The 26727-nt window shown below is 34.2% G+C and overlaps 2 protein-coding genes across 2 annotated transcripts in view; both read right to left on the reverse strand.

Annotated features, from left to right (window-relative positions):
- Positions 1 to 18850, reverse strand: part of Smp_124110 (putative smad nuclear interacting protein) — a gene marked incomplete at both ends in the record, with an annotated part of 27704 nt that extends 8854 nt beyond the window's left edge. Inside the window, 9 exons of the mRNA XM_018793112.1 lie at positions 1152 to 1419; positions 2315 to 2386; positions 4571 to 4640; positions 6943 to 7193; positions 9401 to 9531; positions 10892 to 11078; positions 13388 to 13631; positions 15707 to 16125; positions 18808 to 18850. Coding sequence (XP_018647657.1) covers positions 1152 to 1419; positions 2315 to 2386; positions 4571 to 4640; positions 6943 to 7193; positions 9401 to 9531; positions 10892 to 11078; positions 13388 to 13631; positions 15707 to 16125; positions 18808 to 18850 — 1685 coding nt within the window. The remainder of the gene's footprint in view (positions 1 to 1151; positions 1420 to 2314; positions 2387 to 4570; positions 4641 to 6942; positions 7194 to 9400; positions 9532 to 10891; positions 11079 to 13387; positions 13632 to 15706; positions 16126 to 18807) is intronic.
- A 979-nt stretch (positions 18851 to 19829) lies between these two features.
- On the reverse strand, positions 19830 to 24837 carry Smp_003630 (putative splicing factor 3a; the record flags this gene model as incomplete). Its single annotated transcript, XM_018793113.1, has 10 exons — positions 19830 to 20236; positions 22599 to 22854; positions 23541 to 23881; positions 23980 to 24052; positions 24089 to 24171; positions 24216 to 24380; positions 24425 to 24530; positions 24587 to 24621; positions 24658 to 24705; positions 24742 to 24837. The coding sequence occupies 10 exons, from the start codon at positions 24835 to 24837 to the stop codon at positions 19901 to 19903; spliced, it is 1539 nt and encodes a 512-aa protein (XP_018647658.1). The 3' UTR covers positions 19830 to 19900.
- Between the last annotated feature and the right edge of the window lie 1890 nt (positions 24838 to 26727).

Here is a 26727-nt window from a genome sequence, read left to right on the forward strand (position 1 = left end):
TTACACCTGCTGTTGTAAATGATGTCCATGCAAACGGGTGCACATCAATAAGGGCAAGGATTAGTAAAGACAACTATCTAAAAGCCCAAAGTAATAAAGGGGACAACGGAACAAGGAAATAAAATCGTTTAAAATTTGAAATGTGGGTCAGTTCACCTTTTGTCTGTTTATCTTTATAAACAGTTAGAAACGTAGTTGTTTAAACATTCAATAAAGAATCTACTTTCAACAAGTACTGTAATTTTTCGAATTCAGTAACAATTTATTATTTCTATTAATCCAATTATGTTATTCCATTTTGAGCAGGAATTGAAGTTAATAGGCAAAAGTCTACAAAAAACAACCGCCCCAAAAACGAACATCTTTGTGAAACTTTTATTGAAAAGGCATCGATCGATAGTTAGCATTGAAATGACACCAACTGCCTCCAAGTTATTTATAATTTATGAAATAAAAAACTCAGAAAATCTAACTTAAATAACATACCTCTTTAGTTAACTCTATTTGCATTTAATCGTTCCTGAAGTAGTACGTACATTAGTAGAATAAATAGGGTATTTATATTAAAGAATAATCAAATCACAAAACAGAACTATAATTTAGTCTATTCTGAAAATGCTTAACAAAGTTTCGAATAATCTGTGTTGTCAAATGATAATTCATATTCACTTATACAGACACAGATCAATCGCATAACACAAGTAGGTTAGAATATCAGATCAATTGAATGTTCAATGGTAAGGGAAAAGATACATTGTCTAAACCTCATTATCGCAGAACGCCATACTAATTGTGAAGCAAGCAAACCATATTTACAACTATACTGTTCGAAATAGAAGTATGAGATAATATGACTGGACTAATGAACTGTTGCTGAATTCAAAAAAAATTACAGTACACGTTGAAAGTAAGTTCTTTATTAAGCGTTTAAACAATTAGGTTTAGATTGATCGTAAAGATAAACAGACAAACGGTAAACTGGCCCAATTTCTTAAAAATTTTATTCCCCTGTTCGATGCCCACTTTTATCATTATGTGCCTTTTTGATGGTTGCTCTTATTAGTGTTAATTGTTGTAAATTATTCCACTTAAAAGAAGTACCATATTTATCAAATAATAAGATCATTTAATAGAAATAGTAAAAAACTTACTTTTGTTCAGATATAACAGCATTTTGTTGATCATTTTCACTTTGTTGTTCACTAGCGTCATTATTTAATTTTTGTCGAGCTGCTCGAACGGCGGCAGCTGCATCGGATGATGAAATATATTCAGAATTGTTATTTTGTCTATTACTAAGTTGTTTCAAAGTTTTGCCTACTCTTGGAAGTCCAGCACGATGAAAAAGTTGTAGTTCAGTTTGACGTAATGAAATTAAACGTGCTTTTAATTTAGATCGTTGTGCACATTTAGATGAGTCTATAGATCAGAGAAAAACAGAAGAAATGTTTCATTATTCAGATGAATTTTTTAAAATTTCAAACAAGCTTTTCTGTTGGTGTTTTAGTTATGTACGTAACAATATAGCACTTCTTTTTACAATTGATTGATCACTAAGTAGCAACCAATGTCACTTATATCAAGTTCTTCTTAGTGCTAATCGAATTCTATCGATTAAGTTGTAGTGTGGCTACTGGTCTAAGTGACTCGACATAGCGTACATAATGTTGAGATGTAAGTTGGTGGTTAGAGGTAATAGACATAAACCTTTGTACTTGTAGTCTTGAGGGAACTGATATTCTCTGACGGGTTTCCTGTTGATAAGCTTCAAACACTACCCTACATAACAAATGACATCTCTAACTAGATATATGATTTCTTTTCCACTCGCGAGAAATTTCAAGTCTAGAGAGTCGTTCGTATTCGAAATTGCAAGAAAGTGTTAAACACCGATGAGTGCCGCTAAAATACTGTTTCTGGACTAAAAAATAGCGCCCATTGGATGAATTTCGAAAAACAGCTAGGTACTTGACTCTATTTGGAGATTTCCGCTAAATTTTGATGTTAAGGTGTAATGAATCTGTCTTCGTTGGTTTATGTGAGTTGTCACTATACTACAATCTAGTCACAAGTTTTTATTATAGTTGCATAGTAGTTACCAGTGGGATTCAAGATGAGCATTTCATCCTGTTTAGGTTACATTGACTAGATGTATCTGGATCCCAGTGTTGAAGTTCACCATGAGACTTAAAAATCAGTGATGTATTGCTTTAAGCACAATTAATTGCCAACTACGTTACTGAGTTTATATGACCACAAACTTTCCCAATAAATATGAGGAGAAATTAAAAAGTCTATTTATAAAACAACTGACTTGTTTTCAATGCATTCATATAGGCCTCTAGTTCGTCAAGTTGTGATGGATTTGCTTCCTTTGATGAGAATTCTGGGAAGAAAATAACCAAATACGATTTGACGAAATATACATTAGTGAAATAAAAAACTTCAATCATTAAGAAACCCAGGATATAAGACAAGGCAAGGAGTAAATATATCTGTGTCTATACGAACGATTCAGAGCCACGCCACAAAAAGTTTCTAACCACTGGTTACAATAACTACGCCGACCCGAACCAGGTAATCTACATCTATTAACATGGCTTAGTCTATTAGCCAGTATTTTCATGGATTGATGAAACATATTGGTTTGGGCGCGCCTCCGTTTCATCTAACCTACTCTTAAACCAGCTGTTATTATGCGTCGAAGTAGTCGGGGGGTGGGCATATGTAATACATATAACAATCTCGGTCATTAGAAATTCACTACCTCCTCAATCGATTCGACATCCTTACCTAATGCTTTGCTTCTAACCTCAGAATTACTTATTCGATGGTTGCAAAATATATGAGCAATGCTTCGAAGACACCTATGATTGAATACTAGTAACCTACGAATATCCTCTATTTTTAAAGGCTAATTTTTCACAGCCACAAAGTAGAACAGACAGAATTGCTGACTATTATACTCTTCCTTAGGTTGGTAGACAGATATCTCGCCTGCGTCACAAGTGACATAAATTGACAAACGCCGACACAGCTTTTTGAATTCGTGCCGAGATTTCGACTAACATCAACTCACCAAGATAAGTGAAATGATCGACACACTCGACTACTTCACTTCCTATTCTTAGTTAATGTGTTGATGCAGAACGGACCTGAAGCAACAATTCACATTAAGGAGGAGAGAAATACATCCCAAATATGTTTTCATTGTTGCGTACGACGGCCAAATGACTTCATTTTGTTAATGTCTTGACCAAACAGGACTCCCTTGCTATGTAGTTTGAGTCAACAAGGGAATCTCCTGGTCGGAGATCGAACTCTAACGACTCAAATGATGAGTATTATTTTCAAAAGAATGTTTATGAAAAAATTGATAAAAATGGGGAAAGAAGACAACTTTGATCACGTAATTAGTAGCAAGTCACTAAAGGTGAATCAAAATATCTAAGATACAACGGCTACCCAATTAAATTCAATGAGCATATAAGTTCGAAAATATGACAATTTATATTTAACGGTTTAAAGATCCCCATAGAATATTCAAAATTTATATTTACTTAAAACCGTCAAGTTACTACTTGTATGTACGACCCCTGAATTAAATCATTTTCAGATGTACTGCGGAGATTATGCAATTTTATTAAGTACATTCTTCGATATCATTTAATAAATAAAACCAGTTGTAAAGTTCCGCAAATTTAACTCATTTGTCAAGTACAGGATTTATTGGCTCGACAGTGGAGCACATTGTTTAATATGAAGTGTTGGAGATACTACTGGTAGTCGGATACGCAAAACAAAAATAGGTCAAGAGGAAAGATTCAACTGTTGATCAACTTGATCTAAAACCGAATGCTTCAATCAAAGCTACACAAAATTGACATTCTTAGTGAATAAGGCCCGATAACAAATACGCTTTATATCAGTGATTTACCACTAAGGAAGAAAATTCCCTAAAAATGATGCGAGTAATGATTCAGGAAAATTTCTGAATTGATCTTAGGATTTTTTTTGTATGTAATGTTAATGTATTTAATATTATAGTAGTAGGAATTTACATCATTTTATGAATGAACAGAGACCATTGAAAACGACTAATGGTTCTTCTCAATGCACACATTAAACTGACTAGAGTTATTCAAATACAACTTAAGATCCATAGAGTTGAAAATTTACTAAAAATATCTTTGTACAATAATTAGTATTACACTAAATTTATTTCCTGGAAAAGTAATATCGTTAGCATGAATTGTCGAAGGAAGAGTCTCGTACTACGATGAAGCAACCATCCACTTCTCCTTGTCTGGCTTAATCGTTGTCTATTTAAAGCTTACTTTGGTGCACGAAATTGTATGATGTATGAGTAGGTCAGAGGAAAGCTATAGGTGACAAAGCTAATAAGTCAATCTGACGATTGAGATGAGTCATGTAGGAAAGTGTGAACTATCGTGGAAGGTCTTTGAGATTATTGTAATTTTTTAGTAAACGGAATACAATGAGATAATATGTACTTGAGAAAGACCGTATATGAAAATGAAAGGAAGTGCATATAAAAATAAGGATATACCTTTATTGATAGCTTCTAGTTCTTCTTCGATTGAAACAATCTCTTCACCAATTTTTTCTAACTCTGAAAGCTAACGAATTGATAACACGATAATCTGATGCTTATGTACAGAATAAATGCATAATAGTAATAGTGAGAATAATAAAATTGAGCGGTAGTTTAGTGGTTAAGGCGCTCAACTTCCTGCTACTAAGTAGTAAGGGCGAACTCCAACTCCACTTACCTTCATTAGAATAGCCGACTTCTATTCATTTAAACACATAAACGTTGGTAGTTATTGTGTGTGTGTTGTGTGTGAGCTGTGATACTGCCTGGGTGCCCAGACCGAAGCAGGGGTTTTTTTAAAGGGCCATACCCCGAGCCTTCGACCTAAACGTCTAATCCACAAACCCTCACACAAATCAAATGAGAATTGTGCGGCGCATGTGTATCTGGTGCTTCATTGTACCAATATTTAAGTGTTTAAATAAAATAAAATAAATCCACAAACCAGTGGAGTAACATTAGGAGATGCGGTCCCATGGTAGCCATTGACCGAAAATAGGTTTATACTCCTTTTATTCCCTCAGGATCCTGGAGCTCATGTGCACCATTGGTTTGGGATTAGGGTTTACCAACTCTCCTAAGTGGCCTCTCCGTGTCCACCAACCCGGTTAAAGCGCCGGACATTCGCTTTTTGTCCTCTTAATTTCGTAAACAACAGTAATGCCGCAAGAAGATAGTGCGTAGGACTTCCCTGACAGGGCATTCGGGGATAAATAACCGGATGTGATTATAAGACTTTATACTTAGAGTATGGCTTGAAACAAAGTGTACGAAGCTGTATTTATCAAATGAATTGTGGATTTATGTTATTGGTATAAATCTAACACTACAAACATAAACGCTAATAATACCGAACAATTATCCAAGCCTAACCGGATGGGATGGAGTTTGAACTTGCAACTTAGTAATTTCAAATCAAGTGGTTATACGCTAATGAGTAACAATTTTTCAAACTGTCGCGGTTTTCAGTTAATCTATAAAAGGCTTAAGTGATGCTTGGTATTATCAGATTAGAACAACAGTTTATGACAGCGTATTTATTCATAATTAATCATTTCTCAACTTCATCTGCTATTGTCCATGGTAAATAGGGATAGGTCACTCTTAAAACTGTTGTGAAAAGAAAAAAATTACAAATTATGAAAGCAACCTTTTTAAAAAGTCAATACACTGAATTCTAAATCTGTTTTAACAACTATCATTCAGTTCAGATGATTTCCTTATTCTCTTAATGGCAAGCTTCAGTCTGTTTTAGATACTACTCTCATAACTCCTATTTTAAAGTTATTGTAGCGTAAACATCATACTTTTATCTACTTTATGTACCTTAAAAGGTTTAATTTGGCATATATTGTATTCCTCTCATTCAAAGTGAGTTGTGGTCCAATTTATCAAATATTTAAGTGTGTACTATTTCAGTTACTCGAGTTCGGAATTCAGATATAGAGTTTGCCTGTTACAGAATCCTCTTCTATCAACCAATCAGCATCCGAGTAGAATAGTAATTACTGGATGATAAGTTGAATTTAAGTCGATTATATTTTCTCCTGAAGAAGTTCTAACCAGATTGTGGGATGAAATGTTGGGAAAATACAAATTTCAACTACTGAGATTATTCAAATACAATTTTCACATTTAATGTCCTCTATGTGCTTAACGCCCAATTTCTGTCAAACTATTTGTTTAAACCGAACGAATGATGATAAAATTGAATAGAGTATTTTTGTCCACAAAGTCAAATTCGCGAAAATGAAATTATGCATGTTATGTTCAATATAATAATAATTAGCTTAGTATATCAAGGATGTCAACTATTTCTGACAAAAATTCTCCTGAACATTTATCTGATGAATGAACTTGTAGGCGTACCCAGGTCATAAACAAATACATACAATTATTGATCTCTTTTAATAAAGCAACGAAATACAATGATAAGATATATGCATGTAAAGGTTGAGCAAAAGATCTAAAATCTTATTGTAACAAATATACACTTTTTCAAATACTCTGTTTACATAATACAAGAAAATTTGTATTTTGTTTCTGGAACAGTGGCTTAATCGTTAAGGTGTTCGAATTCCTGCCACTAAGTCCCTGGTTCGAACCTTGCTCAACTTCTGTTCAGGTAATCGTTGACCCTCACACTAAGGTGTGGCTCATAGCTAAGTAATTACTAGGTGAATGAATTAAAATAAATTGACTTCCAAGAGTATTTTCTTTATAGACTAAGTTCAGTAGAAAAGGTTTATTGAATTATCTTTGATAGCTCATGTACATATACACAGACACATATACGGACACTGAGTATGACATGTTATAAAACATACCATAGTAATCATGGTTGCATTTTGAGATACACGTTTTGCCTTTTCAAGATGAATTTCAGCATTATGATTGTCCAGTAGTTCGCTTGTTGTTTTAATTTCATCATCTTTCACTCCTAATTGACGCATACGATTTAAACGTTTTCTCTCCACAGCTCCAGTTCGATCAACATAAGTATCTTCATCAGATGAATAGTAGTCACGATCTTCCCAATAAGCTCGTGATCGAGTGTATTTAAAAGCGGTGGAACGATCTAAAAATTTAAGAAAAAACAAAGATTTAAAGAACTAGAAGAGATTATTTCAAAGTGTTAGGTTCAGTTAAGCAAAAACAATATTTCGACATTTCCTAGAAAACATAAAAAAGGGTTAATAGGGAACACAAGGTCTCAATTACTGTAAGAATATTTTTCGAAATAGATATATTACCATGAAGGCAACTTGGAGTAATTAGATAAGTGAAGGAAAGTAGGATGGTATCGAACTTTACAATTAAAAGAATCATTAACAGTAAACGTAAATTAGAACAACATATGTAAACGAACACATGACTATTTTCACTTAGTACTACAAATGCTAAACTTGAACAGTTGAATATGAATAGAATTCATAGAAATGGAATGTACTCGAATAATCAGTGATCAATTGTTTGAACTAGAACACATTATATAGTATGAATAGAGTAGTTTCAAACTTGTATATATATACATGTACAAGCGTATACACTGGAAGTGGAGAAAGATGGGCTTCTATTCATTCTGATGATTGCATTTCAAAATACCTACATCTTCGAGGAGACAACTCTCTATATAGTTCATAACCACCCCATCTACTGGACGAAGAGCACAACGATGATGTAAAAAGTTCTTTCAAATTTATTAATGGACAGTGAAATCCCACTTTATGGAATGTCATAGAAACCATACCGATCAGATAGCGTAAACCTGATCTTTGTATTTAAAAAGAGTCAGAATTTAGCCTCCGACTGTTGAGATAAAATTTCGACTTTTCTTCCAGTACTAGCAGCGAGATTGACTGAGGTCTTAGGTAGAATCTGGGAGCTGGACGTAGTTCCATCTGACTGGTTTCAATCACTGATTGTGCCAGTCTATAAGAAAGGACAAAAGTCCTCTTGTGACAATCACAGAGGAATCAGTTTGACTGAAATAGTGTATAAAATCTTAGCTTTAAAAATACTTCGACGCCAAACCAAAGCTTATGAAGAGCAGACTGGAGAAAACCAGGCTGGTTTCCGACCTGGACGTGGCTGTATAGACCAGATACTCACACTACATTAGGTTCTAGAACACAGATACACATTCGAACTTTCTTCCATTCGATCAGCTTTAATCACAATCTAGTACATTAAACTTGCGTTTTTTCTTTTCCTTTCTAAACTGCCAAATATCATTTGTTATAGTACACAATGAAATCATTTTATTATTATTACCTCAAGCAATTATGAAAAGAACCAACTCCCAAAAATTTGATTATCAAATTCTATTGCTTTACACATTTGTTAGTTATTGATTGACGACTTACCTACCAATAACCTGTTAATAGTCAGTAAGAGGTTGTGGTGGCTGTAAAATTTCATTGAATTCATGAACTGATCTAAATTAGTCGATCATCGGAAAACTGGAAGCATTGGGTGGCCGATTATTCCTGGTATGGGAACCAGTGAAGTTAAGTCGTGTCGTGGATCGATCGAAGTTAGACATTAACACCGTTAGAAGCCGGTTCGATGGTCTAGAGATTAGGGGTTTGTAAGCAAAACCAAAAATCCTGGGTTCGATTTCCGCGTGCAAGGTCTTGAAAAAGCACTGCTAAGAGGTCCCGTATTAGGATGAAATGCAATTTCGCCATTTCTAGATTTTCAATGGTTTATGATTTCAATTACGTTAATAATTGAAACTAATTATATATTAGCTTGCATCCACTTAGTTCAAGAGAAAGTAATGAAACGAAATAAATTCATCGTATTTTTATTTAATTAAAGTTCCCAGATCGATTGTTACTTAATAAACTGATGTGTGGGTGAGAATGACAGTGATTGGTTGTCTTGATGAGTCAGACATTAGATAGGATGACAAGTGTTATGTGTTATATATATTTCCCTATCCTTATTATGTATTAACTGTTCCTTGTTGTTGGACTCTTATTGATGGACTGTTATTGATTGACTGTTCCTTGTGTCGGATTTTGGTGTGGAAATATATTGACGTTGTAGTCAGGCTAATCTCGTGTTCTTGATCTGAGTTGTGTTGAAGTCCTGTAGAATAGACACTGGGTGGGAATCTAGTGTAGATATTCGTCTAAGGTAAATTAACGTCCCACATACGTGTAAAAAGTGAAAGGACTGTTATAACAAGAAACCCCTAAGTTATATCAGCATCTCTATCGTTTATAATATAAACAATATTTACAATTATTTAAAGTATATCTATATTTCATTACATACCTTTGTCTGGATCAAATTCACCCAAACGATCTAAAAGTTGACATGCTTCCAAAGCACAAGCAACAACAGCTTCTTTTCGTTTACCGGAAACAAGAGCTTCCGCGGTCACGGTACCTGAACTCAACGGCAATCTTTGTTAGTAACAATAACGACAAAAGAAAACGTAAAATTTTATTCAGATAAAGATATATTAAGTAATTAAAACAAATTTAATATTTAACATCACTGATAAATCTTAATAAAATAACTATTACAAACCAGGAAGCACTGGATAAATATTTTGGCCTATTATCGGGCTCCTCAACAGTATGCCTAGTCATCAGGGATCGGACCTGCGACCTCCAAAGGTTACAGTGAGTGTTTCACCAGCATACTAGAGATATATGTGCGAATCTATAGATAAATTAAAGTTAAGATTATTTTGCCTCAAATCAAAGTTGACCTTACCAGTTGAAGCGTATGACTGGTCTACGCTTAGGAGACTAAGCATTAGCCGAAATAACATACACGGAGTAGGAAAATAATAACCAGCATTTTGATCGAGGAATATTCGGTAGACATTGATATCTCATTCACAATACTAATGTTCATAGATCCAAATCCACCTTTGCCCACTTCAGTTTGAGTAATCAGATAGTAAGAATAGACATCAGATAAAACGTATAATTCCAATGTGAACACATAAATTTATAGTGTATAAACGAGTAACGTTTTTCTCAGACAGTCAAAGAATCATTTAGTATATTTGAAAATGGCCTAATGTTAAATAAAAAGTAAGATATAATGAGAAATGGGTTGACTTGTTTATTGCACTTCTTTTCTGAACGTGTTTGCGGTAATATAAATTGTGAACATCTTGTGTTATACAGACTGACAGAATTGATGTAGGAAAAAGAACCAACATAAGTGCACAGTGAACTATTAAATTGATCTACTCTAAACATAACACAGCAGTTAGCGAGTAAAATAAACAAAATGAAAATTAAAACTGGTCCAATTGCTTAGCAGTAATATCTCAGAATGTGAGACTAGGTGGTAATCTAAATACTCAATAAAACGTAACAAAATGGCAACATCGAGGCAATGCACACAAAATCCACATATGAGAACAATGAATATTGGTCATCAGCCATCATTTCGAAAGATCGATTAACATTCAATCCTGAATATCAACAACGAAACAACTCAAATCTTTGTCAATAAACATCAAACACGTTGTGCAAGATAGTGGTTATCTAGAATCAATAAACGATACGTTGAGAGGTGAAAGCATAAGGTAATAAGTTTGTGTCTCATTGCGAATATCAACACTGAGATGCAGGTACGTTCCACGAATGAGATAAAACTTTTGTCCCGTATTCTACTGCTAATCATAATCCATCTACTCCATCAAAATTATAGAGAAAACATAGTCTAAAAGATTTGACTTAGGTTCTCTCCCAGAATTGTAAGGGGTATAATCACTTAATAACTAAACAACAAACAACTTACTCAATTCGACAGTGTTGTTTTCCAAATGGTGCTTCAACAAATTCAAACTGCGGAATAGGATCAATTCCCTCTCGTTCAAAATATGCATTCAATGCCCGTTTAGGATCATCACGATATAATTTTTCATGACTTAAACAAGTTCCAGATTGTAATAAAGTTGGAATTGGTTCAGAGACAGGATCTTCTACTAAGTATTAGATTTATTGAAAAATTTAATGAAAATTATGTTTTTCTTGGCATATATTGGTAAGATTAGCATTGCTTTACAGGGAATTGAATTTTTTTAAAGACATTCCAAGTGATCACATTTGTATATGAGTTAAATGCTGTGATGTTATATATATATATATATAATTCAAATGAATTTGGTACGACAGATCCTTATTGTTTCACTAGACAAGGGTTAATCATAAAGGTTAATTCAGATTTGAAGGACTATTGGAAGAGATTATGGAAGACGACTGATTTAAGCAAGCAGTAATCGCTTACAAAAACATTTATAATATTCTTGAAAGCAAATAGGCCTTGAGTAGGGGATTTCAATAGGGAATTTCAAGATCCAATTTTACATCCCCAAAATAAATAATGGTCACTTTTCGAAACAATAGTAACTTATCAGTCATATGCAAAGTAGAACCTGGTACATATATCCATTAACTTAAGTACCCCTTACACTGAATCAACACAGCAAGATGAGATTACTAATACAAACACTAAAGTAACAAAAGTACTAACCGTATTAGTCGCAGTAGAAAACAGAACGGATAAACAAAGTGATTCGAGAAGAAATAATAAATACTTAAAATTTAAAAAGTACAAGATAACTTTAAAAGTTAAGATTGAAGGAGAGGCAGAGAGTGAATGCACTGGTGACAATGTGATTGATTTTAAGCCATAGTCACCTAATGTATCCAACCACCAGACGCAGTTATCACGAGAACCTCAAACATGTAGTTTGTAACTAAATACTCAGCTTATTCCAACGGTCGATTGCTTGATTAGGTTGCTCACAGCTTTTTATGTACCTATTCCTATACGAGCAAATATCATGAGTGCATAAAAATAATTCAAGATAATTTGAATGTCAAGTAATGAGTGCATATTCAATATATTATAAGCAGTCTGGATAATGTTTAAGCCGACAATTTCAAACCACCCCATACTAACTTGAGCAACCAAATAGTAACACGAAGAATCACATGAGAAATATTGGTCACATTCAAGTTTATAAAACTGTAGTTGATTGAGAAATTACTTTACATTTAAAGAATAACATTATTTTTATGTTTTTAAAGTCAATTTACTAGCGGTAAAAGTACAATATACTGATGACCTTGTGACATTTATCAGCTAATCAGCAAAAGCTGTCCACTTATAAAACAGTGAGATAATAGCTTTGATCTGAATAATTAACCCTAACATGTCAAATTATTCCTTGTAGTTAACAAAAAGGGTCAATTTTGTACATGTACATACATATCAGGAGTCTGGCTAATGTTGTGAGCAAAGGTTACCACCTTATAGAGTTTTCGCAACAAACTGACTTCCTTTATGATGCAAAACAGTTAGGGTTAGGTTTTAACAGTTAAACCGGAGTTTTTGAACTAAGTTTACAAATTAGGGTTAGGGTTTTCAACATGAATTGACACCAGCTATAATGCAATGTTTTGCCACCCTTTTGTTTACAAAGTTTAGAAACTTAGGACTGACATTTAGATTAAGAATAAGAAAGGGAAAATATTATCTAGCCTCACCAAGTACTTTAACATATAATCTGCCTTAGGAGCATGTAGCTTAAGCAGATACTAAATTTCACTTTTTGGTTGCATAATAGATATTTTTATTTATTTTAAGCATCTTAGGAACCAAATATTGCCAATATTCATTTCGTTAGTAATAACATACAAGTTATTTATTACTGCACTTTAAAAATCCGTACAAAATACATGAGGCGTTATCTTAATTTTGATTGGTTAGGTTAAGGCCGACAGTATATTATACTTTTACCTTGTTTTATTACTAAGAACTTGATGCATTTGGGAAGTTGCATGACTGGTAAGACAGAATGCTGCCAACAAACAAGGACGGTTTACTTACAGGAAAACCCACAGTAATTCATGTTAATTTAGTTTATGTTTAACCCTAACCTAATGTAAGTTTCACCCTAAGAGATACAGTGTAAAATGCTACCATGAGAACTATTTCACTCTATCCTTATATAACTTGATCTATGTAACCATAATTTTTATTCGGTTATAGCTGCCTAAGAACGACTGAATGTATTCAGTACTGGTATAGTTCAGATCACACAAAGTGAAATAGTCCATTCAATAAATGTTGACGTTTTAAAATATCATAACAGTACATCCTTGTCAATAAAGCGGCATCTATTTTGCATGTTACTTCTTTTGTAACAAAGTATTCTTATTTTCATATTGGTATCTCTTGATATACCATAACTTCCTGAAAGATTTTTTTAAAATCAGCTTAACTTACACGACATTCCCCAGTTACATTCAAGCTTGACAGTATTTGAATTCTGTATTGATGAAATATTGCGTTCCATTTTAGAATTCATCTTATACTCTTCATGAGATTTCTTCAAATCAAACCAAGATTGTGAAGTTTGCTGTTCAGTGTCATCTTCTGGTCCTTGAAGAATATGCAGACGTGTACTACCACCAAATCGTAAAACATAACCAACACGAATACGAACATATCTTCCTGGGGGTAGACGTCGCTTTATGATAAAAAAATGATTAGAATAAACAAAAAGAGCATTATATCAACATGAATTATGAAATCACAGATTTGAACCAATAGTTGACACTGGGCTTGAATGAATAACAAACCTTAAAGAATAGTACGGGTAAGTATAAGTTGTAGATAACTGCGACGGTGGTTAATCATCTACTTTACTAAAATATATGTGATACTGATACACTGAATCAATCAGAGATCGGTCAAATGATAAAAGCATACGATTGACCAAGAAGTGGCTTTCATTCCCAAAGAATGAGACGTACACTATTAGTGGTTTGTTGTTCTAGGGTATATATATATATATATATATATGGCGGTTCAGTTTAACCAGTGAACTTATTTTCTTAATCGTAGTCTTTTCACGCGAGTAGCAAGTTGGACTTGTGCATAGGAAGACTGCGTATCAGTATTACACTCGGACACAGAAAATCCCAGGTTGTATTGATTATCTACCTACCTTAACCCAGTTGTAATCACATTAAAGGTAGTTTATGCTTTTAATGAAAAACATTTTAGCTTGAAACCAGAAGTTATATGAAGCATAAAATGTTGATCTGTTTATTTTAGAAGGTTGTCACAAAAAATATATCAACCACTGGTCAGGAGGCTCCCTATTCCACATTTCGATAAGAGAACTATCAGACAGTGTGAAATAAAGTAGAACACTAGTGGTGATAATTTAATAGGTATAGAAATTTGTGTAGTAAACAGAAATCCATGCTCAGTTATCGCAAAACAATGATTGATATGAACAGACTAGTAAGTTATTAAATTCTATGATGACAGGTCTAATATGATAACTTTAATTATAGAGGTAGATAGAATTTATCCATGAATCTAAAGACTTAAATCTAACACTAGTAGTACATAATAGTAATATTGAGTGTGAATTATTAGTCTTCCAATAGTGCTTGAATTATAGATTTCACACAATTTATATTCTTTGAGATAAATGGTTAATTAAGTGACTATGACTGACTGACAGTATAAGATTACATCATTATACTACTGTAGTGAATGATAACACAGGCAGGGACAACCAAATGTATTTGAATATAAAATTACAGAATTTCATAGTAAAATTCGGGAACCAAACAGTAAATACTTCATTTGCAAAATGTCAATCAATTGTCTCAGACTTGATTATTTCGTCATTTCTACAACGATCATTCACTGTTCTCGTTCTCTTTTCTTCGATCTTCTTAACGTTCTGTCGCCAGGCATTTCACTTACAACTGATGATACATGCTACTTATATCTGTCGACATCAGTAGCACACACCACACAACAAGTAATACACTCGCAGGAGAAGTTGGGCTACGAAAAGTGTTTTCTACGTGGGTAAAAAAAACTTAACAACTTAAGAATATTTTCAGTATTCAAATCATGCATACTTCCATATGTATATATTGATTGTCTGTTATGATTACTTGATTTTTAATTTTCTACATCTTGTCATTCCTATAATTAGATGAGTGATTCGATCTACATAATCGTAGCTATGGTTAACTGATTGATCTGAAACTTGGACTTATTATAATTTCTAATGATTTTTTGGGGATTTCATTCCGAGAGCATATTTTTCTCTCTTATTCCAACAGTGTGTTAATATTCATTATGTATCAGAGGGGGTTTTGTGGAGAATTTAGCATTTTTCATAGTTGAAATCATGAGTCAATTAAAGCTAGAACACCATCGAAAACCTGGAAGCACTGGACGGCCGTTTCGTCCTATTATGGGACTCCTCAACAGTGCGCATCCACGAACCCGCTCTCGCGAGATTCGAACCTAGGACCTACCAGTCTCGAGCCAGAGCCCTTAACCGATAGACCACTGAGCCGGCATCCAACGGTGTTAATGTCTAACTTCAACTGATCCACGATTTTGAGCGACCGTTCACCAATTGTCTTCAGTGAATTGATATGTAGCAAACACTACTCTCTAACATCAAAAATATAGTAATAATGAGTAATAGGAATAATCGACAAATTCAGCGATTCAAGTGAAGTCAATCATGATTACAATTTGTGATATTTATATTTCACAACTAACCTTATTAACAAAAGTACCATGAGTACTTTCTAAATCTTTCAAATACCATCCAGTAGTATCTTTTTCATTTTCTGATACATGGCCCACAGAATGCGGTGGTTTGCCATACTGTAATACAGCATGCAGTCGACTTATTGAAGGATGAGCAAGTACTGAACATTGTCCATTCATAGTACCCGATTGTGCATAATTTAATTGAGGTTGACGTCCAAATAAACAATAACTTAAACCATTATCACATGAGGATTGTAAATTTATATCTGAAGGAGATGATAAACAGACTGTACACTCTGAAAGTTGTAAACCATTTTTAATAACTTCTAATTTATAATCTAAAGATGGAGGACAATTTAAAGCCCAACTTGGAGGGCAATATATATTCGGTGTAGTTAAAGTGTTTTCGTCTGGTTTCTTCACATCTATTGAAATGGACTAAAATTAAAGAAATATGAAAGCAAAACAACAATATTAGATTAAATAATTGTTTTGGTAAAAGTATATAATATAAAGAGGACGAGATAGACTGACTGATTATAAAATGATGGCATGATTTCGAAGTCATATTTTTTTGAGTTTACAGTGATATGATGAATGGACTAATGTTAGACCACCATTGAAAACCTGGAGGTACCAGACGGCCGTTTCGTCCTAGTATTTGACTACTCAGCAGTGCGTATTCATGATCCCGCAACCTCCCTAACTAACTTGGGCGGGCGGTGGAGATCAGACTAATCTACCATTCTGCTGAACCTGAATTACTTGGAATTTCAACTTCGAGGCTTTAAAATCGTGAAGAGCTTCTTGATGTGTATGCTTATGTATATGAATTGAACGAGTCCCAACTTGTGTAGTGTTTTCAGGTATATGCAAATGGTATGCGCCGGGTCACTAAAGGTAACGTTAGCTGAAACGTCTATCCTGTCTTATAAAATCAGCGGCAAACCCAACAGATGGAAGACTTAACAAAAATAAAAAATCTCTGGGTAGCAAATATTAGGGAGATGTGACCACAAACTCTCCTTGACAGTTCTTATGCTCATGTGCATGCCATGAGGTGCACGAACGAGTCTGTGTACCAGTGGTATGTAACGCATAACGCAGTAAGTAGTAGCAAATACGAATAAAGGAAGTGGTGATCATCTACCTTCTTAAGGAGGCGAATATGCCTATATGTATACCATGGGATGCATGGGTGAAAATCTATATGTTACCGGTATGTGTGTAACGGGTCATTAATCCTGGTGCGATGCCTGCGCGCCAAGACTTAGGGAGTTTTAACGATTTCTCCACGCAATTACATCCACGTGGTAGGTTTGTGAGCCTGAAAAACGGATTTTAATCCAGAAAAGCCATTTAGGTTTCACTAACTAATGTCTGGAACAACACAGGATGGCGAAACCAGCTTTAGCAGATTCAAAATGACAAACCAGTCAGTTAGTTATAAACAACATGGAATCTTTCATATATATTGAGTGGTTTAGGTCGCCACAACACTTCAACAGTAGGATGATATTATCAAGATGAAAATTAAAGTAGTAAGTAGTATCAGTACCCGTTAAAAATACGTAAAAAAAAGAAAGACAACCCTTAAACTCATATAAAGAAAAAGGTATAAGTGTACTCAAGGGACAAGCTAATTAGGATCGAGAACGTCATATTAAGGATTTCGTGCAGTTTAAATACGTCTAATGAGCAGCAAAAAATCTACTTAGGTCTTTTTATGGATTCAAGATGAATAGTCTATGTCAATTAGGAAGAGTTCATACGCAGCTGTTTGTTTTTTCCTACATGCAGAGTAACCTGTAAAAAACATTAATAAACTTATTAACTGCGTAAAATCTATTTACACTTTGCAAATTTATTGTTCTCTTATCCATAAACTATCCATATATGAAAGCTACTTTCTGATTAGCCAGAAATTAGCCGAAAATTAGTCATAGTTGTTTTAAGCTCATTCCTTTACATTTCCGTCAGCGGCAAAAAATATAAAATAATACAATACTGTACTCAAAGATAGAGAGCTTAATTTAACTTATTTGTCAAGTAAACGTTTGAGTACTCAACCTTGAGCCATATGTTCTGCTGAGGTCGTGAAGCCTGTCCGAAAAAAAAAAATAGGTGAAACGGTGTTTGAACCTATGAATTATTGGTTGAAATCCGAGTGATTCCAGTCAAAAAGTCATTTTTCAATACTGAAACAATATAATGGGACGACGAGTGTTTTCAAAATTTTATTCTTCAAAATAACCAATCAACAATTTACAATTCTTTTCTGAATATCCCATATTCGGCAAAATCCTTTTTAATCAGATTAGCCTAGATTCAAAATAATTGCATTTTTGTATTAACTGAATGTATAAACCTATAATACAAAACTATAATCATGAGAAGTCTGGGTTTGTTCAACACAGATTACCTTTGCTTTTTAAATTCTACTAAAAATAAAAACTTAAGAGAACTACTTACTTCAAAATCGGTGCAAGTTTCAATTTCGAGAGAAGCACTATCATCACTACAGGTGGTAGTAACTAACTCTTCAGTATTCACGATTTGATTTTTATGTTTTTCAGCATTTTCTGTAATGGTGCCTTCCAATTCAGAAGTAGTATCCATATTTGTTTCATGTAAGGGGTTATTTGATATATCAACCTCCATTATTGATTTATAATAATCTATATTATTTTACTGTCTAAAATGATAATAGATAAATGATTATTTTACACTCATAACAAACACAACCACTGACAATAAAAATATTCATTGAAATGATGACAAAAACAGAAAGGGGATGAATTTATTCCCTTAAGCAGTCAGTAAGAAATCTAAGTATTACAAAATAATTTTCACATATTCTACTCATTTGGGAAAATAAAAGGTTAATAGAGGAGTAAGCTTTATTCCTAACTCATTTACAAAGTACAGGTTTCATGAACTCGAGTTTTAAGTTTGTCACGGAGCAGGACTTGACTGATTTTCTGAACAAATTTTTGATTGCTGAAACAAATAGAAAGGATGTTAATCAATAGATGAAGGATCTAGAATCATTTTATGGGGCAGGTGATAAGATGGATGAAATCTTAATTGATTGAAGGATAAGTGACCAGCAGAATTGAATCCTTCGAATCGCTTATGACAATTTATCATATTTATTTTGTGTAAATGTTTTGTAAATATGCATGGACATTTTATTAGATAAACAACCTATTCTACTGCCTAATGGTTTTGTCTTTGATTTCAAATTATTTGAGGGGTCTGAATCAATATAACGGTTTCGTGGGCAGGTATTACTCAACCCAAATTGCATATCACCTATTGATTAGCACTCTTTCCATGAATTTTAACAATCGGAAATTGGTTTATAAAATTATAAAAACATACTTTGGAACATAGTGATACTATTTTCGTGGGTTAGAGATAATATTCATCCATATAAATCCAATTGGGTAGGGCGAGGTTTGAACCTAAAACCAATCTACTAGTTGAAAGCTCAGTACTTCGGCAGCTAAGCTACTACTCAATATTTCATTAGAGTAGCATTATAACAAATAAGTGTAGATTTGTGTATCATATTTCATGTACAACAGTATAAGATTACTGGTTCCAATTCAACTAGTTATTAAAAGTACCTAATAACTGTAAACTAAGTTCGCATAATATTGAAGTCGTAATTTCTCAAGTAGTGGAAATAAGAAATAACATTCCTATTTACAGAGATAACCATTTGATTGGAAACAAAAATGATTTCGTACTTAGGTGAATAAATTACAAGATACTTATTTTCAGAGACAAAACAGTATAAATTACATACAAAAGTTGTGAAGAAATACTACAACAAACATTTTTTGTGGCTGATACAGAATAGATGGAGTGCGGTTAGAATTAGAATACAGGACACGCGTTTTGTACTATTTGAGGTTCGTCAATTAGGTGTACCTGCATCCCGGAGTTGATATTCACTCCAGGACTCGAACCCGAGACTGATCAAATTTCAGTCATAAATATTAAAAACAAGATAATCCAAACCATTTCAGATTGATTTTTTTCCTAGATGCTTAAAAACACAAACTCAATCTTTTTTTGCAGAAAAAATCCATCTTATTTTGAACAATAGAACAAATACATTAAAATAAAATTATATTTCACAAGTGTACAATATTACAAGAACAAGAAAGAATTTTATTCAAGACATTTTCTTCAGAGAAGACCTTGACGTTTTAAATCTTCATAAGTTTTACGAGATACAACATTGCCGGCGGAATCTTCTAATTCTTCTTCTACTTCTGGACGCCAACGTTCAGCTTCTTTCATTGTTCTTATTCGTTGCCATAAAGCTAAAGCTTCTTCAATTTTTGTTACATGAGCGAAATGAATTGTATTCGGTATGCCTAGACATCGCATACCATGAGCATGTCGCCATTCAGAAAAATGTTGTTGAAATGCTTTAGGACCACGGTATGTTTGATTACCGCATATTTCACAACTATAATACATATTTAATCCATGCAATTTGTACAACCAATATGGAATAGGCTAGATTTATAAAAATTAAAAAAATTAGACACAATGTCTATTTATTCATAATTCTCACTTAAATATTAAAAATATGAAATTCAGTGAAGAGCTTGTTGACAGAGAAATAGGAAACTTATTCGTTTTTTATGTTAGTCAATATGTAGGATCTGTAATGCTAAATGTGTCGAGTTAGAAATTAAAATCTTCATATAAACATAAGTTGAAAACGGCTATAGAAGCTGCTTTACAGAGAACATAAAAGGAAGTCGGAACAAGGGATCTCAAAGAAAGTCCATCTCAAAGAAATATCATTATATGAATCTGGAATTCAAAAGTGACTAAACCTCTGATGTGTATAAGAATCGGTTGTTCAAAGCAATTACAAGAACGTTCTATATAGTAAAACGTCGATTAAAATCCACAAACAAACATTTATTCTCCGCATCCGTAATAGGTAGGCTTTCTCATCTAGTTGCCTTTATGCGCAACTACCAATTCATCTGTTTTTTGAAGCAAGGTAAATAGGTTTGAAGCTAGTGCTTGCTTTCAACACAGATAGGAAAACATAATCCAGTATCGCCCTACAAGGATGAGAGGAAATCAGTTGGGAGTTTGATCATTGAACATTGGATGACTCTAATTATTCCACTGATCAATATGTTGATCTTATGGTTGTTCATAGAATTCGTTCGAGTCGACCAAGATTTACTTACATTTAACTCCTTAAAGCCATACAAACTCTTATAATCTATGAAGTAAAGCCCAAACTTTATGTACAAAAGTATTTATTGTCCTTGTCTTTGCCGTGGACTTAGACTACTACTAATATTATTGTTATATAAAATCAATTTCATTGACTTTTCATTTGAAAAGGTCCCTCTCTATTTCTCATGCCCCTATGATTTCATTCGTAATTGTTGAGAAAAAAAAAGCATTTTAATTATCTTACTTCATTCATGATACAATCCAATGTTAGCTTACTAATTCTGTACATTTTCTTATTTGAACGAATCCTGTAGACGTAACACCATCTTTTGTTGTCACTATTTACATCACACAACACAATATTATAGCTTTTACACTGCATTATCATGTTTATTTATTCACTGATCATATTGATACTTATAAATTCACTTGCACTACTCACCTTTTATTCACATGTGATCTATCCAGCTTTGCTAAGTATATCATTAATTTGTCTTGAACAAACTTTCCGTCCAATCTAAATGGTCTCAAGTAGTTAAACAGCCGATTTGTGAAAATCGTTGGAAAACCTCATAGTTAATCTAGCCACTCTGAAGCGACGTATGAAGTTCGGACTTCAGACACTTATTGTTCAGCATTTGATGCTGATTATGCATATCGGACACCAGGCAGGTCATAGAAAGCCACGCTATCGTCGCTTTTTGTATAACGTCACCAAATGCCCTGGTACGACTGAGGGTAGGGAGAGTCCGCTCTTCCTCTCGAAATGCTCACACATGGCCACATGTATACAGTCACTGTCAGGGAAGTCCTACTCACTACTTCCTCGCGGCATTACTGTCGTTTATGAAATTAAGAGGATGAAAAGCGAATGTCCTGCGCTTTAACTGGGTTGGTGGATCCACTCATGTGAGTTGCGAAACCCTGATCCCAAACCAATGGTGCACATGAGCTCCAAGATACTGAGGGGACAAATGGCATATGAATCAATTGTCGGTCAGTGGCTACCATGGGAGTGAATCTCCTAACGTTGCTCCACTTTCTACCAATATTTATGTGTTCAAATAAATAAAAAAAATAAAACTTTCGTATACCAAAGAATAGCATTTAAGATTACATCGAAGCACTGAGAATTCCTTCTTCATTCGTTCATGAGAAAGTTACTATATGTATTAACCCGACGTCAGTCAGTCATTCAGCTACAATGTAGGACCAGGCACTTATATGCACCGGTCCAAGTTGCCACACCTCATCAGCACAACAAGATGAACACCGAATTCATAGAAGTAGTTACTTCAATGGTCGTAATAAATAAAAGATTGTGTACAAGGATATGATACAGGGGGGGGGATTAGTTCGTAGAAAGGTATACAGTAGCTTTAATCTCATGGTTTAAGGGAAGATAAAGAGTGTATACACCTACGACATTGTGATCGATTCTTAGCCATGTCACCCAAAGTCTCCAACCAGTGGTTACGATAGTCACGCGGACCTCAACTAAGTAGTCTGCATCTACCAATATGGATCAGACTAGAAGTTAGTGACTTCAAGCACTGATGCCACGTTTTGGTTAGGCCGCCCCTAGCTTTCTTCCAACCATCACCAACACTAGTCAGTAAGGATTATTGGTCGTTAGGTTCAACTTTATACAAGCTAAGGAAATTAAAAAACTAACTTTCCCATCCCATCCAAGGGGTAGATTCTTAGGGTTATAAGGAATGTCATCATCCTCTTCACCATTCTGACCGTTTTCTGCACCTGTTGCATCCTTATCTGCATCTGTATCATCTTCATCTCGTTCGAATCCTATTCGTGCCTGACGACGTTGTACGTTCTCAATAGTAGCTTCGCGATGCTCTTTGACCAGTTCACTGAGTCTATATATCCTAGCCTCTAGCGTAGCAATTTCTTTTAGCTTTTCAGATAGCGCTCTATAAGTAAAAAAGTAAAAATTTGATATTAATATCGCTATAACAGGAAGAACACTGAAACAGTTGTAACTTATGGGACCATTTTGCGAATTATTAGTTATATTTTTATAGTACAATTATTATTGCATTCCTATGATCTCCCGCTTATCAGCTATCGTGGGGTAAATAAATTTTCGTTCCTTGTTTCACATTCCCTAAGTTATTGTTAATTAATTATGAACCTATTAACTAATTTCCATCCACTTATAGTGTAGTTATGTCCACAATATTTCGTATTGATATTGGTTAGTAGTCAGGTAATTAATTGATATTATCATGTGAGTTTCAAGTTATGGACTGAACTATACAACGGAATTTAATTTGTCTGCTGTTTTCTTGTTTTACTTTGGCTATCAAGTAAGCGAGAATGAAAAGTTTCACTTGGAACTAATAAGCGTTAAGTATTAGTCACAGTCGTTATCTCACTATCATTGGCTTGTTGGTCAAAGGTAGGTCATTTCGCCATTGGCTAAAATAAAATCGTTAGCCCTTACAGGCGATGGAGGCGAACTAGTCACCAGTCGGAATAAGTAGTATAGCTGATCCTATAACAGCGCTTCGGTTACACAGAACCAGATCCAATTCAAGAACCCGACTTTTTATAGTTGCGTCAATTTCTAACTATTTAAAAGAGGAATATTACTTACGGAGGTACATGTCCCCATGCAGCTGTCTTAGCGAAACCTTTAGTCGAGCGTTGTTTTGTAACAAACAGATCTGCAGGTAACTCTTCGAGTGATTTCCCTTTTGTAGCCCATAAGCGACGAGCTCTTTCCTCCAAAGTTCCACCACATTTTAAGCCCAACGCGAGTAACGCTGATTTAAGCCTATCAAGTCCAAGTGAAGCAAGTTCTTCCCAGGCTGTAAAAGCGGTTAAGTCCAAATGAGCACCACCATGCGCTAAGGCAGATGCTGCCTCACGACCCCAACCAGGAAACGCTCCTTGAGTCCATTGTGTTTCAAATTTAGCAAGCGCCTCTTTAGTTTCCTGAAGGTTAACAAAATTGGATAATTAACACATGAACATATTTTCAAATAGTTAGAGTTGGAAGTAATAGTGAAATTTAACATTGCAAATTAGCTCACCTCTTCTAAATCCACTATAGGTCTTGCACGCGATACGAAATTTTCAAGATAGCCAAGCAACTCTTCGAGGTAACTAGTAATAAGTTATAAAATATGTAAAGGCACTCACGCTTTATATGCTATTCCTTTTTTATCACGAGATATATCATACAATCGGTCGAAGAAGGAGATATAAGTGAGATAATCTATGCGCTACATAGAATTGATAACCATTAAAACCACTGAAAGTGACTTACTGGAACACCTTTTACATTCAGATATTTCTTATACACATCATGTAAATCCAGATAACGACCATAGCCTTCTTCATCTGAAAAGTCAATAAGTACAGCATTTGCTTCTTCCGGTCTTTCTCTCATTTCTTTGTACTTTTCAAACTCGGCAGACATTGGGACACATATCTTATTAAGTAACGATTAGCAGCGACATTGTTCAAGCAAATTACCTCGCCAGGGTGCTTGCGATGAAATTCTTTAATTTGCTTTAATCTGTCATAAAACTCGTTAAATTCATTTGGACCGGAAAGTGTTTGTATATCAGCCTTACGTAGACTATAGAAATTATATGAAAAACTAGGATATAAACTTGCCCATCTTTATCTTCATACAGATCTCTTAGTTCTTGTGTTACATCAAAATACCTCTATAATGATAAAATAAAAGTAAATACCTCACTTACATCATACATAAGTCTTAAACGAAGCTCTGAATTTAACTTTTCTCTATGCTAAAACAAAAATCAGTCGATTGAACAACAGCTTACTGTGGTTGGATTATAAAGCATTTCTTTCGTCAATTCATTTATTAGTCTTTCCCGCTCTTCGTGGATGCGACGTTGCTGTTCAAGTACCGTTTCCATATCTGGTTGTTATTTACTTGCTGTAGTAGTTAAAATTGAATATTAAAAAACATTTCCAAACAGATAGAAGACTAATAATTTGTGAGAAAATTTATTGTCAAACAGTCCAACTGAAGTTACTGCTACACTTATTGTACTGCGATTCCATTTTTGAAAGTTCTTTACAGTTATATTAGAAACAGGGCACCTCTACTAGTGTTTAACTTTAGATATTTAATAGAGCTTTCAATGAATTCCTTTTCAGACTGAGAAATTAAAAAACAACAGACAGAAGATACCGAGAAACTAGTGGGTTTATTGCACTTTTTTCCTTACTACCATTAACTTACGTATTCAAATGATACAATTATATAACCTCTAGCTTCAAGCTCTAGAATACATAGTCATTTATTGCCAATATTATCGGATCTACTTTCGGACATATTACATAATTGTAACTCCTTTCCATACCATCAGTGTATTTTGATCGTTATAGTTTTTGAAACTTTGGAATTTATAAATATTTGTTTCTACTTATCCATAACATCGTTTTAAATTTACCATTTAGTTTATCAGTATGCAAACTAAATATATAGAACCTGAAAGAATCAGTACAATGAGTAATCAGCGTATGTGTCATGATTTTAATTTCCAACCACATAAAAAATATTCTGCTTTTGTTGCAGTACTAAAGACAGTGCGGGAATTCTTAGTTTATCTTTATTCGTTCGCATTGAATTGTATTTAGCGTTCTCTGATGTTAGTTTCTGTTGTTTTGTAAGAAACTATGAATAGTAAAAAAATATTTGACTAGAACCTTCACTTGGCTAGTTGACTACTAGATCAAGCATCCGGTTCGGCTATGCGAAACCAAGCGTCATTAGAAGGCGCTCGGAGAAGCAGCGACTCGTTGGTCTAAATCATGAACTGACCTTGGCAAGACAACCACTAAAATACAGTTTAAGAGGAATAAATGCGAACAACGTATGGAGCATTAAAGATGACACCTAATTCGAGATTTGAATAGACCGGAAAAACGAATTGTATGTCCAGCAGGTGCCATGATTAAAATAGGCAAAACTAGCTTTTTGTATCTGCGAAGAGGGTTTATTAGCCACCAACCCACAAAAGCTGGATGAACTTTACAGTAAATTGAGTTACCAGGACACTCAACTACGTCGTTCTCAAAAGCTATACTAGTAACTGCAATAAATCAGAAACATCATTCTACACTTTAGGAAGGGAGACTTTAAATGCTCTCTAGGTATAGATCAAGGAGTCCAAAATATTGTATTTTAACTTTTTCCAAACAAAACTTTTACTTAGTTTCGGAAAGAGACAGTAAAATCATCGAGGTCCCACATTGTCAGATAAGTAAGAAATGACCACCACACAACATAGCATGGCAAAAGACACGTAGTAGTCAGACCTTTGATTATGTCAAAAGATGCTGAAAATAACAAGACCTAGCACAAAATAAGACTTGAGCGTTAAGCTGAGGCATATTGGCTTATACTCCACCCACATATACAGAAAATGATCATATACACTCAGACGAGCCATAAATCGCGCGGTAAAGCAATAATTGGATGCACGTTACTTGCGGCCACGTTTGTTGCATTCATACATACACAGAAGACTAAGACGAATAAAAAGTGTGGAGAGACTATAATTTATTGACGACGTTTGAGCAACTCCAAAGTGAGCTTAAGAGTGTCCACCAGATAATTAAGATCAAATGAAGATAATTAACCTGTAGGATGAATTAAGATTATGATTTACAGATCACAGTTAAGGTTAGGAACAAGATTTAGAGTTTTCATCACGAACTGATATCAGCTATAATGCCAAAACAGTATTTTGCCTAATGAATGAATGATTATCTGGCCAAAATGCTAAACCTGTTATCTT

Source organism: Schistosoma mansoni, chromosome 1 (genome assembly GCF_000237925.1).
Source record: "Schistosoma mansoni strain Puerto Rico chromosome 1, complete genome".
Classification (NCBI taxonomy): Eukaryota; Metazoa; Platyhelminthes; class Trematoda; order Strigeidida; family Schistosomatidae; genus Schistosoma; species Schistosoma mansoni.